This window comes from Lepus europaeus, chromosome 5 (genome assembly GCF_033115175.1).
Source record: "Lepus europaeus isolate LE1 chromosome 5, mLepTim1.pri, whole genome shotgun sequence".
NCBI classification, from domain to species: Eukaryota; Metazoa; Chordata; class Mammalia; order Lagomorpha; family Leporidae; genus Lepus; species Lepus europaeus.
Window position 1 is genome coordinate 33747952 of NC_084831.1, and position 16737 is coordinate 33764688.

General features: G+C 55.2%; 1 protein-coding gene across 1 annotated transcript; it reads left to right on the forward strand.

The window, feature by feature from the left end:
* Positions 1–10135: 10135 nt before the first annotated feature.
* GUCA2B (guanylate cyclase activator 2B) lies at positions 10136–12635 on the forward strand. Its single transcript, XM_062190061.1, has 3 exons — positions 10136–10207; positions 11150–11327; positions 12574–12635. Exons 1-3 carry the CDS (start codon positions 10136–10138, stop codon positions 12633–12635), a joined length of 312 nt encoding a protein of 103 aa, XP_062046045.1.
* Positions 12636–16737: the final 4102 nt, after the last annotated feature.

A 16737-nucleotide genomic window follows, 5' to 3' on the forward strand; every position in this document is an offset into this window, starting at 1 on the left:
CTGGGACAGGTGGGGGAGCTGAAGAAGAGGGGACTCTGATCCAGGCTGCATGGGCTGGTACCTCCCTGGGCCCTCCTCTCACCTCCTAGCTCTGGGCAGCTGTGCTAAGACCCACCTGCCTCGGCTCCTGGTCTCATCTCCCACACCCTGAGCCTTCCTCACTTGCCCCACCCCGAGTCCACGATGATGGGGCCTCTGGCATCATCAGAGAGGACCCAGGCCACCACAGCCCAGTGCACACACAGACTCACATGCACCGACGCCAAGAATGCACCTCACATGCTCCCAGGTGCTCCTCACACCCCCACAGCTTCACTCACACCGTGCACTGGCACACAAGCACCCTGCCCCCACACAGGCACACACACTCAGACACACACTCCTCTACAGCACGCACACATTCACACGCTCCTTCTCAGGACACACAAAAGCACACAGTGGACAGGATTCCAGTCTCACTGGGATAGGGCATTGCACATGTGCTCAGCAGATACAAGCACCCCCACACACACACTCACGCTCATGCTATCACACATGCACACACATGTGCACATGCATACTCTTGCACTCACACACCCTCATGTACTGCACACTCACACTATCACACATGCACACACACGTGCACACCCACACTCCTGCACTCACACACTCTCACTCTCATGTACCGCACACTCACTCTATCACACATGCACACACCCACACTCGCACACCCACACTCCTGCACTCGCACACCCTCATGTACCGCACACTCACTCTATCACACATGCACACACCCACACTCGCACACCCACACTCCTGCACTCGCACACCCTCATGTACTGCACACTCACACTATCACACATGCGCACACACGTGCACACCCACACTCCTGCACTCACACACTCTCACTCTCATGTACTGCACACTCACACTATCACACATGCACACACGTGCACACCCACACTCCTGCACTCACACACTCTCACTCTCATGTACTGCACACTCACACTATCACACATGCACACACACGTGCACACTCACACTCCTGCACTCACACACTCTCATGTACTGCACACTCACACTATCACACGTGCACACACATGTGCACACCCACACTCCTGCACTCGCACACCCTCATGTACTGCACACTCACACTATCACACATGCACACACACGTGCACACTCACACTCCTGCACTCACACACTCTCATGTACTGCACACTCACACTATCACACGTGCACACACACGTGCACACCCACACTCCTGCACTCACACACTCTCACTCTCATGTACTGCACACTCACACTATCACACATGCACACACCCACACTCGCACACCCACACTCCTGCACTCGCACACCCTCATGTACTGCACAGTCACACTATCACACATGCACACACCCACACTCGCACACCCACACTCCTGCACTCGCACACCCTCATGTACTGCACACTCACACTATCACACATGCACACACACGTGCACACTCACACTCCTGCACTCACACCCCTCATGTACTGCACACTCACTATCACACATGCACACACCCACACTCGCACACCCACACTCCTGCACTCGCACACCCTCATGTACTGCACACTCACACTATCACACATGCACACACACGTGCACACCCACACTCCTGCACTCACACCCCTCATGTACTGCACACTCACTATCACACATGCACACACCCACACTCGCACACCCACACTCCTGCACTCGCACACCCTCATGTACTGCACACTCACACTATCACACATACACACACACGTGCACACCCACACTCCTGCACTCGCACACCCTCATGTACTGCACACTCACACTATCACACATGCACACACACGTGCACACCCACACTCCTGCACTCGCACACCCTCATGTACTGCACACTCACACTATCACACATGCACACACCCACACTCACACACCCACACTCCTGCACTCGCACACCCACACTCCTGCACTCGCACACCCTCATGTACTGCACACTCACTCTATCACACATGCGCACACCCACACTTGCACACCCACACTCCTGCACTCGCACTCTCTCACGTACTGCACACACTCTTGTCACATCTGCCATTCAACCACAGGGGCAGGAACCAGCGTCAGGGGCAGTGCCACCTCCCCTAACAGAAGCACTCCGCTCAGACACAGCATCCCTCCTGGGGCTTCACGATTCGTCCCCATCTGGTCCCTCTCCTCACCCTCCTCGGCTGCCCCCTGAGGCCCGATGAGGGAGCCAGGCCCTACCTGGGACTGTCCGGCCTCTGGTGCCCTTGGCATCTGCCCTTGACCGTCACAGGACTCGGGTATCTGCAGGGACTGTCCCTTGATGCCCTCACATGTTTCCCCTCCTTGCCAGCGCTGGCCTGGGGACAGGGAGGCTTCCATCCCCTCACTCCTCAAATCAGAGCAAGGACACAGACGCTCAGGCAGTGCCTGCAGTACTCCCTGCTCAGCACCAGGGGGCAGCCTGGACTCACTTATCTGTGCTTACCTGTCAGCCAGCCCTCAGTTCCCTCCTCAAAGGCTGGGGAGAACAAAAACCTGAAAGGGACACGCAGGCGTGTGTGTGTGTGTGTGCGCGCGCGCGCACGCACGCGTGCATGTTGTGTGTGCATGCGTGTTATGTATGTATGTATGTGAGTGCATGCGCATATGAGTGTGTATGTGTGTGCACGTTGTGTGTGTATGTGAGTGTGTGTATGTGTGTGTGTGTCTGTGAGACAAGACCAGTACAATAGGGTTAGAAAGAGAAGAAAATGACCCAAAGAGGAGGACATAAACTGAATGATATTTGGCACCATTACTAATTTGGGGACAAAAACTTCATTCTAAGTTTCCTGGTGACCATAGCAAAAACCGAATCATTCATTAAGTCACCTACCTCTCCAGGAAGAGACCAAAACTTCATTTGGAGTGGGAGTCCTGGGAAATCCACCACTAGGACCTCCTACAGGGTCTTCCAGATCCACTCTGTTTATGTGTTGGACCAAAAACACTGATCCCTTTTTAAATTCTTCATCTCCCTGGCTTGTTCTTTGACCTAAGTAACAGTTAAGAGCCCTGAGTCCAGGGTGGGTGTGCCGGTGCAGTGTGCTAAGCCACTGCCTGGGAGCCTCATCCTGTACTGGAGTGTCAGTTCCAGTCCCAGCTGCTGCACATCCAAACCAGCTCTCTGCTAATGCACCTGGGAAAGCAGCAGGTGATGGCACAAGTACCTGGATCCCTGCGGTCTATGTAGGAAACCCTGATGGAGTTCCTGGCTCCTGGCTTCAGCCTGGCCCAGCCCAGGCACCACAGACACCTGGGCAGTGAACCAGCAGGTGAACGATTTCTTTCTTTCTCCATCCCCCGTATCACTCTGCCTTTCAAATAAATAATTTTTTAAGAGCTTTGGTTCTACTTTCTATTCTTCTGTGCTTTCTTGGACCTATTCCTGTCATGTTTGCTTTCTTACTGCTCTTGGAGTTGATATTTTATTTTTTTGAAAGACGGAGTTACAAAGAGAGGTAGATAGAGAGACGACTTCCATCTGCTGGTTCACTCCCCAGATGGCCACAACAGCCAGAGCTGAGCTGATCCAAAGCCAGGAGCCAGGAGCTTCTTCCAGGTCTCCCATGCAGGTGCAAGGGCCCAAGGACTTGAGCCATCTTCTACTGCTATCCCAGGACATAGCAGAGAGCCGGATCAGAAGAGGAGCAGCCAGGACTAGAACCGGCACCCATATGGGTTGCCAGCGCTTCAGGCCAGAGCATTAACCCACTGCGCCACAGTGCCAGCACCCAGAGTTGATATTTTCAAGGCCAGCAGGGACACCCAGCTGGCACGTTCTTGCTCCTGAAGCTCCATGTTCATTTGGCTGTGACATCAGTCTCCCCGTCTGCTTGGCTGCTTCTCCCGCCACCACCTCATCTCCGAACGGTGCCGGGCCAAGAGCTCCGTCCTGGAAGCCACTGCTTCTCCATCCAGCCACTCCTTCAATCCAGCTTCAGGACTGTCAGCGGCAGATGCACCCTGACGACCACAGCATGAGTGCAGGTGGCCGCGGCCCTCCTCAGAGGCCACACAGGCATCTCAGACTTGACCTTGTGCAAACCAAACTCTCCACAGCCCCGCCTGGCCTGTTCGCTCATGTTCCCCATCTCAGCAAGGAGTGGAGCCATTTGGCTTGGGGCAGCTTGAGCTGGATCCTGAACCTTCACATCCAAGTGCACAGAAAATCCTGCGTGCTCTGACTGCCAAGAGCTTCAAGACTCCAGCCGCTTCTCACCGCCTTACCCCACACGCCACCCAAGCCGCCATGCTGCTCGGTGGCCAGTGGCTTTGTCTGTATCCCCTAAGCCTAGACTGGTGCCTAGTACATAACAGGTCATCAGGAAAGAATTGTTGATTACACTATCGGCTTCCCTGGGGACTTCTGTGTACCCAAGACACAAAAAGGTTCCTATCTCATCATAAACAATTTTATAGCTATGAAGATAATACCACTTTAATAGCTACCATGGGCGGGAAGATGCTAGGTGAATTGACTGCAGCTCAGAGAGGTGGGAAATTGCCTGAGGCTAAACAGCTAGTGCATGGTAGAATGGATACTTGAATTAAGTACGCCTATTCAAGTATTTACCAGTTACTGCCAGGTATTGTTTGGGGAGAACAAACGAGGGAAATTCTTGACTCAAACAGCGCTTACATTGTAGTGGAGAGAGAGAGGCAAGAAATGAAGCAGCCAGGAACGGGGAGCAGATTACGGGGTGGGGAGCAGTAGGAGAAGTGTTCCCGGGCAGAGTGAGCAGCAAAGGTCTCTTCGAGGAAGCAGCACGGAGCAGAGACCTGGCGAAGTGAGGGGGTAAATGATGCCCTTATGTGGGCAAGGAGCAAAGACCTCGGGGTAAAAGCCCTGGCGTGTGGCAGGGGGGCATCACGTGAGCTGGTGTGGCTGGACGCAGGCAGTGCAGGACGGAAGGTCTAAGATGGAGAGCTCCCTTCAAGATGACGAGGCCAAGATGGAAATAAGGCCATTACTTACAGGTCCTGGCGGGTATGAGTTCCAGGGGGCCATGCTGTGCCTCAGAGGTGGTCCCTGTGGCTCCTCTACACAGGGCAAGCTGTGCCCAGCTGTCCCCGGGGAAAGTGGTCAGCAGGGAGCAGTTGTCTAAGGCAGAGGAGGAACTGGGGGCGGGCAGGTGTTGAACTGGCTGCCGCGTAAGCGATGTCTGAGCCCTGCTCCTGGTGTGTAAAAAGTTCAACTTGTGTGTAAAAGAGAGGCCGAGGCAGCCTGAAACAGAACTCACTAGAGATGCAATCCCAGCGCTCGTGTGAGTTCCCAGCCTGAGCTGCCCACCCCACCACCAGGAGAGCCAGCTCCTTCAAATAACTCTAGCTGCATGATAGGTACATTACAGGCGACACACACACACACACACACACACACCGCGTGCACACACACTCAGACATGCGAGCAAGAGCTTCAAAAAGTTCACAGAAATGCATGCTATGAAAAAACTTTCATTGGACTTCACTATTTTTGTGCCAAATTATCTCTTAATTCCATCTTCCACGAATTTTCTGAGGTCCTCTCGTGTGTGTCCCACTGGCTGTGTTTCTCTGCCTCATGTGAGGCTGAGACCCATGATGACAGCTTGGACCTGAGTGACAGCCAAGGAGAAGGTGGGCGTGGTCGTTTGGAGTCCAGGTACACTTGGAAGACGGAGCCAACTGAATTTGCTACTGCACCTGGCAAAGGAAAGAATGAATACGCCAAGGAGGACGCCCAGGCTTTGGACGGGTGATGGAAGGTGCTGAGGAAGCGGGGAGACGAGTGAGTCCGGCGCAGAGGGGAGAGGTGGGCTAGGGTCCAAACCAGGCAGGGCGCTGCTGGAATCCTTCAGACTAGATAAAGGCATGACTGCAGCCAAGGTACGGGGCGCGGGCGCTAAGCTCTGGCACCCAGGGGTCACTTCTCACCTCCTGGGTCGAGAAGAGAAGGAAAACCCAGCACAGGAAGCAGAGAAGGTGGGGCCGGGATCTTGGCAAACCACTGTAGAGCGTGTGTGGTGGAAACCAAGTGAACGGAGAAAGGGTTTTACTCCAGGAAAGCTGGCGTGACCAGCTGGGACCAGTGCTGCTGGGGACATGAGTCCCGGGCACTGGGTACTGCAGCAGTGGGCTCTGGAGTACCGTGGTGGTGGGCAGTGGGGCACTGTGGCACCACACACACACACACACACACACACAAGGGCAGATGGTCACCCACTGCACATCCATGTAGGAGTCTTCCCCCCAAAGAGCCTCTGCCCACGTCCGTCACAAAGGAAGTGCCCTGGGACAGGTGCTCGGCCTGTGTCCCGTGTCCCTGTGTCCCTGGGTCTGATGCCCAGTGCTGGCTCCTGACTCCAGCTTCCTGCTAATTCAGACCCTGGGGGCCCCAGTGATGACTCAGGCGACTGAGCTCCTGCCACCCACATGGGGAACCTGCATGGAGTTCCCGGTTCCTGGGTCCAGCCCCAGCCCAGCCCAGCCTAGACCAGCCCAGCCACATTAGACATTTGAGGAGTGAACCAGAAGAAAATAAATGCATACATTTATAAGAAGGAGGAGAAGGAGAAGGAGGATGGGGACAAGGGGGAGGAGAAGGAGGAGGGGGAGGAGGGGGGAGGGGGGAAGAGGGGAAAGAGGCCCTGTGTTGTGGCACAGAGGTCTAAGCTAGAGCTTGCATCTCTGACACCCACATCAGAGGACCAGTGCAAGTCCCAGCTGCTCAGCTTCCGATCCAGCTTCCTGCTAATGGCCTGGGAAAGCAGCAGCAGGTGGCCCAAGTACTTGGGCCCCTGCCACCCACAGGGGAGCCCCAGATGGAGTTCCAGGCCCCCAGCTTCACCCTGGCCCAGCCCCAGATGCTGTCGTCATTTGGGAAGTGAATCACCAGATGGAAGATTTCTCTCTCTCTCTGTAATTCTGCCTTTCGAATAAATAAAATAAATCTTTTTAAAAAAAATATTTAGAAGTAAACAGAAACAGTGTTCTTCAAGAAATAAAATTTTTAAAATAAAAGTTAATTTACAAAAGAACAAGGAAGTGCCCGGATAACACCACACAGACATGCACGGGCTGGCTGGGTGTAGAAAGGACTTGTGTCCCTGGCCAGGTTGGCTTTGAGGGACGCTGGGTCATTCATGAAGCCATGAGGAGGAGATGGCTGATCAATGAACCTGAGTCAGGCTGGGCACACGGGGAAGTCACACCCCATTCCCAGGGGAAGACTGATGAGTACCAGGCTGGGAAGGCGGCCCAGGCACAGGGGTCCCCTCTGTGTGTGGGCCAAACAGGCCAAGCCTGCTTCTCTGGGAAGAGCATGGATTTGGGCAGCAGGAGGCCTTGTGACAACGTCAAATGCTGGGGACTCAGCATCGTTTTGGAACTGAGCGGCTCAGATCTCAGCCATGTGTCTGCTGGCCAAGGGCATCCAGTGGATCAGACACAGCTCTCGAGAGAACGGCTCAGCGCTGAGCTCGGTCTGCACGGGGCGCAGGCCACAGCTGTCTCTGGGATGGGGCTTGTCAGGCGGCTCCAGGAAGAGAGGAGGGAAACCACCTCCACAGCATGGCCATGTGGGCCAGACACATGCTGGGGAGAGGGTCAGCTCCCCAGACAGGGGTCACAGCCACCACCGTGAGCATGGCCATTGTGTCCTCCACCTCGTGGGTGAAGATGCAGAGGCTCAGATCAGCTGAGTAGTGCAAATAGTGCAGCCCAGGTCCAAGCAGTCAATGTGGGAGACTGGGTACACCCAGCTCTCCTGGCCTCCAAGGCCCTGTTCCTTTCTCAATAACACCACAGGCTGAGCAGAGACAAGAATTCTGGATAGAAAACCTGCTCCCCCCTTGCACTCCCACAGTGACAACAAACAGCACCTCTCTGGGCCTTGGGTTACTCATCTGTGAAATGGGAATGGCCCCTGCACCTCTGCTATAGGACCCAACAGGACTGTGCCCATAAAACAGCACCGTGCGTGGCACGTGAACACCTGAGACCTATTACTATCTGATGATCATTTTCATCTCAGTGATGAGAAGTGCAGAAGTAGATTAATTGCTTCACCCTCTAAAGAGGAAAGACTGAGGGCCAGTGCTGTGGCATAGCAGGTAAAGCCACCGTCTGCAGTGCCAGCATCCCATAGGGGCGCCTGTTCAAGTCCTGGCTGCTCCATTTCCAATCCAGCTCCAGACTAATACACCTGGGAAAGCAGCAGAGGATGGCCCAAGTGCTTGGGCCCTGCACCCACATTGGAGACCTGGATGAAGCGCCTGGCTTTGGCCTGGCCCAGACACAGCTGTTGTGGCCATTTGGGGAGTGAACCAGCAAATGGAAGATCTCTGTGTGTATGTGTGTGTGTGTGTGCAATTCTGCCTTTCAAATAAATTAAATACATCTTTTAAAAAATAAACATCACAACTCTATATTCACAGAGTTGTGCAACCATCATCGCAACCAATTCAAAAATAAGAAAAAAAAAGAGTGAACTCTGAAGTCTGGATTCATAGCAAGACATGAGAGTTCAGAGTCCACTTTCACTCCTTTTTTCCATTTCAATCAAGATAAGAAAGAGGAAGATGAACCTTTCAGCAGGTGGAATCCTGTGCAATAAAACCAGGCATGGCTGGGCGTGGCGAGGGGCTCGAGGGAGCTCCATGACATCAGATTTTAGCCACGAAGCTCGAGTGACATCTTCAGCGCCAAGATGGGCTGTGAGAACGTCAGCTCCACAGTATGTGTGGGATGCCCGTCAATGCCAGCCTGTGCCTGGCGGAGATGACCCTGGAGCCAGCCCTGTTTATGGCTGCCTGAGCTGGCAGTGGGGACATCACCCTTATACACAGCACCCTTTTCTCTGACCCAACCTGTAGCCGCTGAGGCGATTGGTGATGTACTGCATGGAAGGCAGCGTGAGGCTGGGGTCCCTGCTGCAGGCCGGGCCCCCTCCCTTCTTAGAGCAGCCTGTGGGTTCTCTTACGCCCATTTCGGGGAAGAGAAAACTAAGGCTGAGTCCGATTTGATGTGACATGCCCAGGATCACACGGCTGACAGAGGACGAGGATCCACAGCCAGCCCCGACTGCTCAAGGCTGGAGCTTTTTCCTGCAGACCAAATACAACTGTTGGCTTCTGAAGGGCACAGACAGGTGAAAGAGGTCCCCCTTGGCTCTGGGGCACATGGCTTGGGTGGGAGGTGGCAGGCAGAGGTGAAATGGAGGCCTAGGCAGCTGGTCAGAATGGTCCTTGGGGCCAGCATTTGTAGCACAGCGTTGGTTAAGCAGCTGCTTAGATGCTGGTGTCCCATATGAGCGCTGGTTTGAGATCTGACTGCTCTGCTTCCCATCTAGCTTCCCATGAATGCACCTGGGAAAGCTGCAGAAGATGGCCCAAATGCTTGGGTCGCTGCCACCCATGTGGGAGACCTGGATAGAGTTCTAGGTTCCTGGCTTCAGCCTGGCCCAGCCCTCGCCATTGCTGCCATTTGGGGAGTGAACCGGCAGATAGAAGATTCTCTCTCTCTCTCTCTCTTCCATCTCTCCCTCTCTATTACTCTGCCTTTCAAATAAATAAACAAATGTTTAAAAAAGAAGACTTGTCATTAAAAAGACACAAGGAGAGGGCTAGGAGAGAGAGCGGTCTCGGTGCAGCGAGGACTGGAGCATGCTCACATCAGTACTGCACCTGCCCACCTGGCCCCAGGCCAGCCTGTCCGGAACCAGGGGCTGACCTGGGCCAAAGACCTCCGCTGGCCTTCGTGCCCTGCCACTGACTGGCTCCGTCACCAGGGGCAGGGCACCACCTCTTGAGCTTCACTTCCCCTGTCCCTGCAGGGAGCTGATGGAAAGTGATGTGGAGGCGGGCCCTGGCACGGAGCTCTGCACGCACTGTGCCCCACACACTCAGGGCTCCCTGCCTCATCACCCCAACCTCCCTCCTGGGAACCAGCTCTGGGCTTGTCACAGAGTCAGCCTGCTGTCAACCCCACCCCAGCCGGCCAGTTAATGAGTGACCAGGGCCCTGGAGCCTGGCCTATAAGGAGCTGCTCGACAGGGAAGCAGGTGGGAGCCAGGTGGACGGCGACAAGGAGGACCCGAGACGGGCAGCAGGACCATGGGGCTCCTGTCGGGGGTGGCCGTGGTCCTCCTGCTGCTGTTGCACAGCACACAGTCAGTCTACATCCAGGTGAGTCCCCCGCCAGCCTGCCGCCTGCCTGGAAGGCCCAGGGCTCAGCCCACATCCAGTCACTGCCTTGAGGACCAAGACCGCTGGTGGGTGGGGCCGCTGGAATGTGGACAGCGGCTGATGGTGACAATAACTATGAACTGCGGTACATTCCTCCCGGCTCCCCTCCAAGGCCAAGGTCAGAGAGTAGAGAGAGATGTGGACTCTGTCCTGACAGGCAATGGGGCCCAGGAGGGCAGCAGGCCCCCTCTCACATCCTGGGGCGCTCTGTTTACCCCCACATGTGGGTGGTAATGTCCTCAGCAGGTAACCTTGATGGAGCTGCAGGGTAAGAGGCGGTGGTGAGGCCAAGGGCACTGCATGTGCAAAGGCCCCAGGAGAAGAGGGGAGAGTCCCAGTGTCTGTCCAAGGCACCTGTGAGGCTGCCAGAGCCACGGCAGTCAGGCCTGCTTGCGGCCTGGAGCTGGGGGCCTTCCTGTGGCCCCAGGGTGCACTCCTGGCTCTGGGCAGGGCCTCCCTGGGAACAACAAAGGGGTCCTGTGGAGGCTGCAGGGAGTCAGCCTCCCCCTGCAGCCCTGGCCATGCAGCCCGACTAGCTGTGGGTGCCATCACTCAGCCAGGTTGGTCCTGGGTATAGCACCGGGTCAGTGAGTATGTCCTGGTGCCAGCCCCCAGCAGGGGACATCAGATGAGGGGGCTGGGGCTCCCAGCAAACAAGAGCCAGCAGCCAGGCAGCGGCAGAGCTGGGATGGGAGCCAGGGTGCACCTGTCTCTACCACCCCCGCCCAACAGCCTGCTCACGGTGGAATGTGGCGGGCATTGGGTGGGAGACGGTCAGGCTGGACTTTCCATGAGGACCATCAGGGGTAGAGGAGCTGCAGGGCTGTGGCAGTGGCTTCCTGGGCCGGGAGCCTGATGGCTCCCATCTCTTCCCCTCCGCAGTACCAAGGCTTCAAGGTGCAGCTGGAATCCGTGAAGAAGCTGAGTGACCTGGAAGGGCTGCAGATGACCCACAGCAGCAAGAGCCCCCAGCCTGCTGTGTGCTACCACCCGGGGCTGCCCCTGGACCTCCGGCCCATCTGCGCCTCGCAGGAAGCGGCCAGCATCTTCAACACCTTGAGTGAGGGGCTGCCCCCGCAGGACCCCCTCCCCTCAGCTGCCTCCTCCCACACCCAGCTTCTCCAAGCTCTGCTGGCAGGCAGGGGCCAGGACAAGGGGATTCAGAAAACTTGGCCCTGTCCTCCTGGAACTGGCCAGGTCGGAGCTCAGCAAGGCAGACGCCCCGGGAACCCTCTTAATCCCAGAAGCCCAGAGACAGGTGCTCTCATCCAAGGGAAGGAGGGGCCTGCAAGGCCTCCAACAGGAGATGGCAGCTGAGCATAACTCTTTTTTAATTTTTAATATTTTTTAAAGATTTATTTTATTGGGCCAGCACCGTGGCTCACTTGGTTAATCCTCTGCCTGCAGCGCCGGCTTCCCAATATGGGTGCTGGGTTCTGGTCCCGGTTGCTCCTCTTCCAGTCCAGCTCTCTGCTGTGGCCTGGGAGGGCAATGGAGGATGGCCCAAGTGCTTGGGCCCCTGCACCCACATGGGAGACCAGGAGGAAGCACCTGGCTCCTGGCTTCGGATTGGCACAGCGCCGGCCGTAGCAGCCATTTGGGGCATGAACCAGCGGAAGGAAGACCTTTCTCTCTGTCTCTCTCACTGACTATATCTCTACCTGTCAAATTAAAAAAAGATTTATTTTATTTATTTTGAAAGGCAGACTTAGAGAAAGAGAGGGAGATACACACACGGGAGAAAGAGAGAGAGAGAGAGAATCTTCCATCTGCTGGTTCACTTCCCAAATGGCTGCAATGGCTGCAGCTGGGCCAGGCCAAAGCCAGGAGCCAGGAGCTGCTTTCCCAGGCCTATTAGCAGGATCCTGGATCAGAAGATGAGCAGCCGAGATTTGAACCAGTGCCCATATGGGATGCTGGTGCTGCAGGCAGTGGCTTAACCCACTATGCCATAATGCCGGCCCCCTTTTATTTTGTTCTGATGTTGTTTGTTTGAGAGGTAGAGAGAAAGACACAGACACAGCTATCTCATCCACTGTTTCAAATGTGTACAACAGGCAGGGCTGGGCCAGGCCAAAGCCAGAAGCGCCCTGCAGCCATCCCTGCACACAGCAGCCCTGTCAGGCACGTGCTGTCCATGTAGCAGGCAGGAAAACTGAGCACAAGGGCCCCGCTCTGAAGGATGGTGCCCAGGCCATGAGCCAAGCATCTCCTCTTGCTTCTCTCTGCCACCCGGCCCCCAGCTCCCCAGGAGCCACAGCCGGACCACATGCAGCCTCAGCTGGCCCCCTCTCTCCCCTGTCCAGGACACATCGCCATGGACGACTGTGAGCTATGTGTGAACGTCGCCTGCACCGGCTGCTTCTGAGATGGCCCGGGTACTGTAGCCCACCCTGGAGTTCTGGACCATCAGTCGTCTGTCCTGGCAGCCTCCCACCCTAGCCGAGCTCGGGCGGGGCCCCTGGCCCCCAAGGGCCATCACTGCCTTCCCAGGGCCCAAGCAGCCAGATCTGATGATGCAAAGGACAGGGGACGGAAGGAAGGCTTGTCCCCAAGGCAGCTCTGCTTCTGAATAAAGATTCTATGCCACACACGGAGAGTCAGCGTCTCCCTTCCTTTGTACCCAGGATGGTCTTGGGCGGGGTGGGGAGGAAGGGGAACTTCCCTGCGGTCTCCAGCACCTGAGGTGTTGACTCATTAAGGCCCATTTGGCAAATGGGGGTGCTGAGGTTCAGAATGGGAGCTCACGAGCAACCTAGACTCACTTGTCCCAAAGCAGAGCTCCAGGCGTCCTCAACTTCAGAGCAAGGGCTTCTATATTCCTGACCCAGGAGTGGGGCCAGGCAGGAGTGGGGGGAACAGGTGGAGTGCACAGGGGAGGAATCACCCAGCACCCCCTCCACCCATAATCCAGGCTGACTACCGGAGCCGGCCTGGGAAGACTTCCCCGAACTCCTGCTCTGCTCCAAGCCTCCCTGGGAATCACCTGGCCGACTCCAGCTGTGAGCCCTCTGTCCCTCCCTCCCTCCCTCCATCCTAGCAGCCCTGAGGGATAGTAACCATAATAGTGCCTGGGGTCAGCACTGTGGCACAGTGGGTTAGGCCTCAGCCTGAAGTGCCGCCATCCCATATGGGTACCAGTTCGAGTCCCCGCTCTTCCACTTCTGATCCAGCTCCCTGATAATGCACCTGGGAAAACAGCAGAAGATGGCCCAAGTCCTTGGGCCCCTGCACATACATGGGAGACCTGGAAGAAGCACCTGGCTCCTGGTTTTGGATCAGCCCAGCTCCGGCTGTTGCAGCCATCTGGGGAGTGAACTAGTGAATGGAAGACATTTCTCTCTCTCTCTCTCTCTCTCTCTCACTTGCTCTCTGTAACTCTGCCTTTTAAATAAATAAATAAATGCTTTTTAAAAAGTGATAATAGTGCCAGCCAGTGTTGATGGAGCATTTACTGTATCCTAAGCACCACTGTATGCACTTGGCACGCACCGAAGCAGAGTCCTCGTGACAGTCAGATGAAACAGATGGTGTTGTCCCCTCCCCACTGCACCACCACGGAGCGACAGGTGCAGAGAGGAAAATGCACCAGTTCAAGTCCCGGCAGCTCCACTTCTGATCCAGCTCTCTGCTATGGCCTGGGAAAACAGCAGAAGATGACCCAAGTCCTTGGTCCCCTGCACCCACGTGGGAGACCCAGAAGAAGTTCTTGGCTCTTGGTTCCAGCCTGGCCCAGCACTGACCATTGCAGCCATCTGGGGAGTGAACCAGCAGATGGAAGATCTGACTTTCAAATTTAAAAAAAAAAAAAACCTATGACTCCTAATTTTGTTGACATTTCCTATGCTTGTCCAGTCTCTTGATCATTTTTTTCTGCTCTGATCTTTATTATTTCCTCCTCTCTAGTAATTTGAGCTTAGATTCTTCTTTTTCTACTTCCTTGAAGTATAGGTTGTTTGAGAAATTTCTTTTTTTATTGTGTATTTATTGCTATAACCTTCCTTCTTTGAACTTCTTCTGCTGCAGCCCATAAATTTTAGTATGTTGTGTTTCCACTTTTTTCTTTAAGATACTTTTCCATTTGCCTTTTAATTTCTTCTTTAACCCACAGTTGTTCAGGACTGGTGGTGCTTTAAGAATCCCAGTATTTTTCAGTATTGCTATGTATAATCTTCATTCAGCCCTATAAAGAGATCCTTTTTTAATCTTCTCAATTTCTACTTAACATAATACTTGTACTTTAAAAAAAAAAGATTTATTTATTTTATTCAAAAGGCAGAGTTACAGAGAGAGAGGGAAAGACAGAGATTGAAAGATCTTCCATCCACTGGTTCACTCCCAGAATGGCCGCAACAGCCGGAGCTGGGCCAATCCGAACCCAGGAGCCAGGAGCTAGAACCTGTTCCTCTGACCAACTGTGTTCTGACACCCGTTACACACCTCCTTCTGGCCCCTCTCCCCCACTGTCCCCAGGCTCTGGTCATCTCTCACATCACCTTTAACTTCCACATAGGAGAGATAAGCATGTAGAGTTTGTCTTTCTGTGTCTGGCTGACTTCGCTTAACACAACAGCCTCCAGTTCCATTCACTGCAAACGTCAGGATCCCGTCTGGTTTTAGGGCTGAATACTACTCCACATGTACACACAGCACATTTTCTTGATCAGTTCATCTGTCGATGGACACCCCAGTGGCTTCCACACCTGGGTTACTGTCAACAGTGCGACAATGAACGAACGGTGTGTGCAGGTGCCTCTTGGATGCGTTGAATCCATGCCATTCAGATCCAAACCCAGAAGTAGGGTCATGTGGAGATTCTTGTCATCCCATTTTATGGGAAAGAAAATTGAGGAGAGAGCAGGCTAAGGAGCCTGTCCGAAGCCACACAACCGCAGCAGGCAGAGCCAGGACTCATTCCAGAGTTGGAGCATGAAAGGATTCCACCCCCACTACACATCTCCCCGAACTTCCAGCAGCCCCGGAGCCAGGCTCTGTGAACTCGAGTCTCAGAGAAGGACGCGCTGCTTGTGGATAGCACAGCCAGGCTCAACCTGGTCCTGGCTGCCTCCCAGGCTGCCCACGGTCCCCACTGTACGGCTCCAGTGCCTGTGTGTGTGGCCACCCCACCCTGCCCTCACCTTCTGGACACCTCTTTCTCCCAGCTTCCATGTTGATTCTGAAATTCCGTCCATCCCAAGATACATTCCCAGGGCTAAGGAAAATGCAATCTCCCTGACCTCAGGCCGGGGCACTCGGCAGCCAGGGGAATCCTGTCTGAATCCTCCCGTGGCCTTCCCCCCGAGACCCACCCCACTTCCCAGGAAGGACCCTGGCTGCCTCCTCCTTCCTTGTTCCCTCCGCTGTTGCTCACTGGCCTCAGCCTGCACCTGCCCCTCTCACCCCTGCCTGAATCACCCGCAGCCTGACCTTGGTCCCTTCTTGGGGTTGTTACCATGGATTGAATTTCTCTTATGGCTGTGTCAGACCTATTCCACGCATTGTTTTGCCCAGCCTGGGAGGCAGGTACTGGCAGTGCCCCGGGGTTAACAGAGGAAAGAGGCTTGGGCCACAAAGCAGAAGAGCAGCGTTCCTAACACCACACAGGCTGTGGAGCCCTAGCCCATTGCTGTTCCCTGCTTGGATTGTATCCACAGGCAATCATCCACAATCATCCAACGTGGACAGGTCCTCGCCCTAGTCCAGGCCCCCGCCCTGCAGGGGCACAGGGAGACTTCCCCAGGCACACAGCCATGCACAACCTCTTGAAAAGAGGCCATGGAACACAGCCTTGGCACCTGAGCCAGCGTCCACCTGGTGTTGTGGGAAGAGGGGTGGTCAGAGGCGAGCAGGACACAGAGGACGTGGCCAGAGGTGTGGCTTGGGATGGATGCCTGGGCAGGGCGGGAGGCCATACTGCTGTGGTCAGAGAGCCAGATCCAGGGCACCTTGACTATTCAAGAGAGAGCTTGATGCTGATCCCCTAGCAGGCCAAGTGTCTGTGTTGGGCACCCAACCAGCTAGGACCGAATCCTGGGCTTGGTGACTTTGGCGATCCCAGGAGAAGGGAAGGAAAAGCAGAGCTCTCATCATCACCCTGTGGTGTGGAGATTCAGGTCCCCTCTGCACCTGGCAGCTCCGCGGGAACAGTGGGGTCTTCGCATTCAGCACTCTGAACCCCGCGTGGCCCCGGGCAGGTAAGACATCCCTAAAGCCAGATGATGGCTACACTGACAGGTGAAGGTAGGAAATGGAGGCGAGACCACGGTTAGTTTGTAATCCGGTTTATTAGCTGAGAGTTGGAGTGATCTTGGGAAGCACCAGGCCTCTGGTCCCGAGGCAGCTCTGACGTCACCCACCCCACCGCCCCACAGCCTGAGCCAGAGCAGGCTGAGCTCCTGAGAGTGGGGGTGTTGGGGGCGGCCCCTCCTGGCAGGTAGCAGGGAAAAGGCAGCCAGCAAGGCAGGGTCACC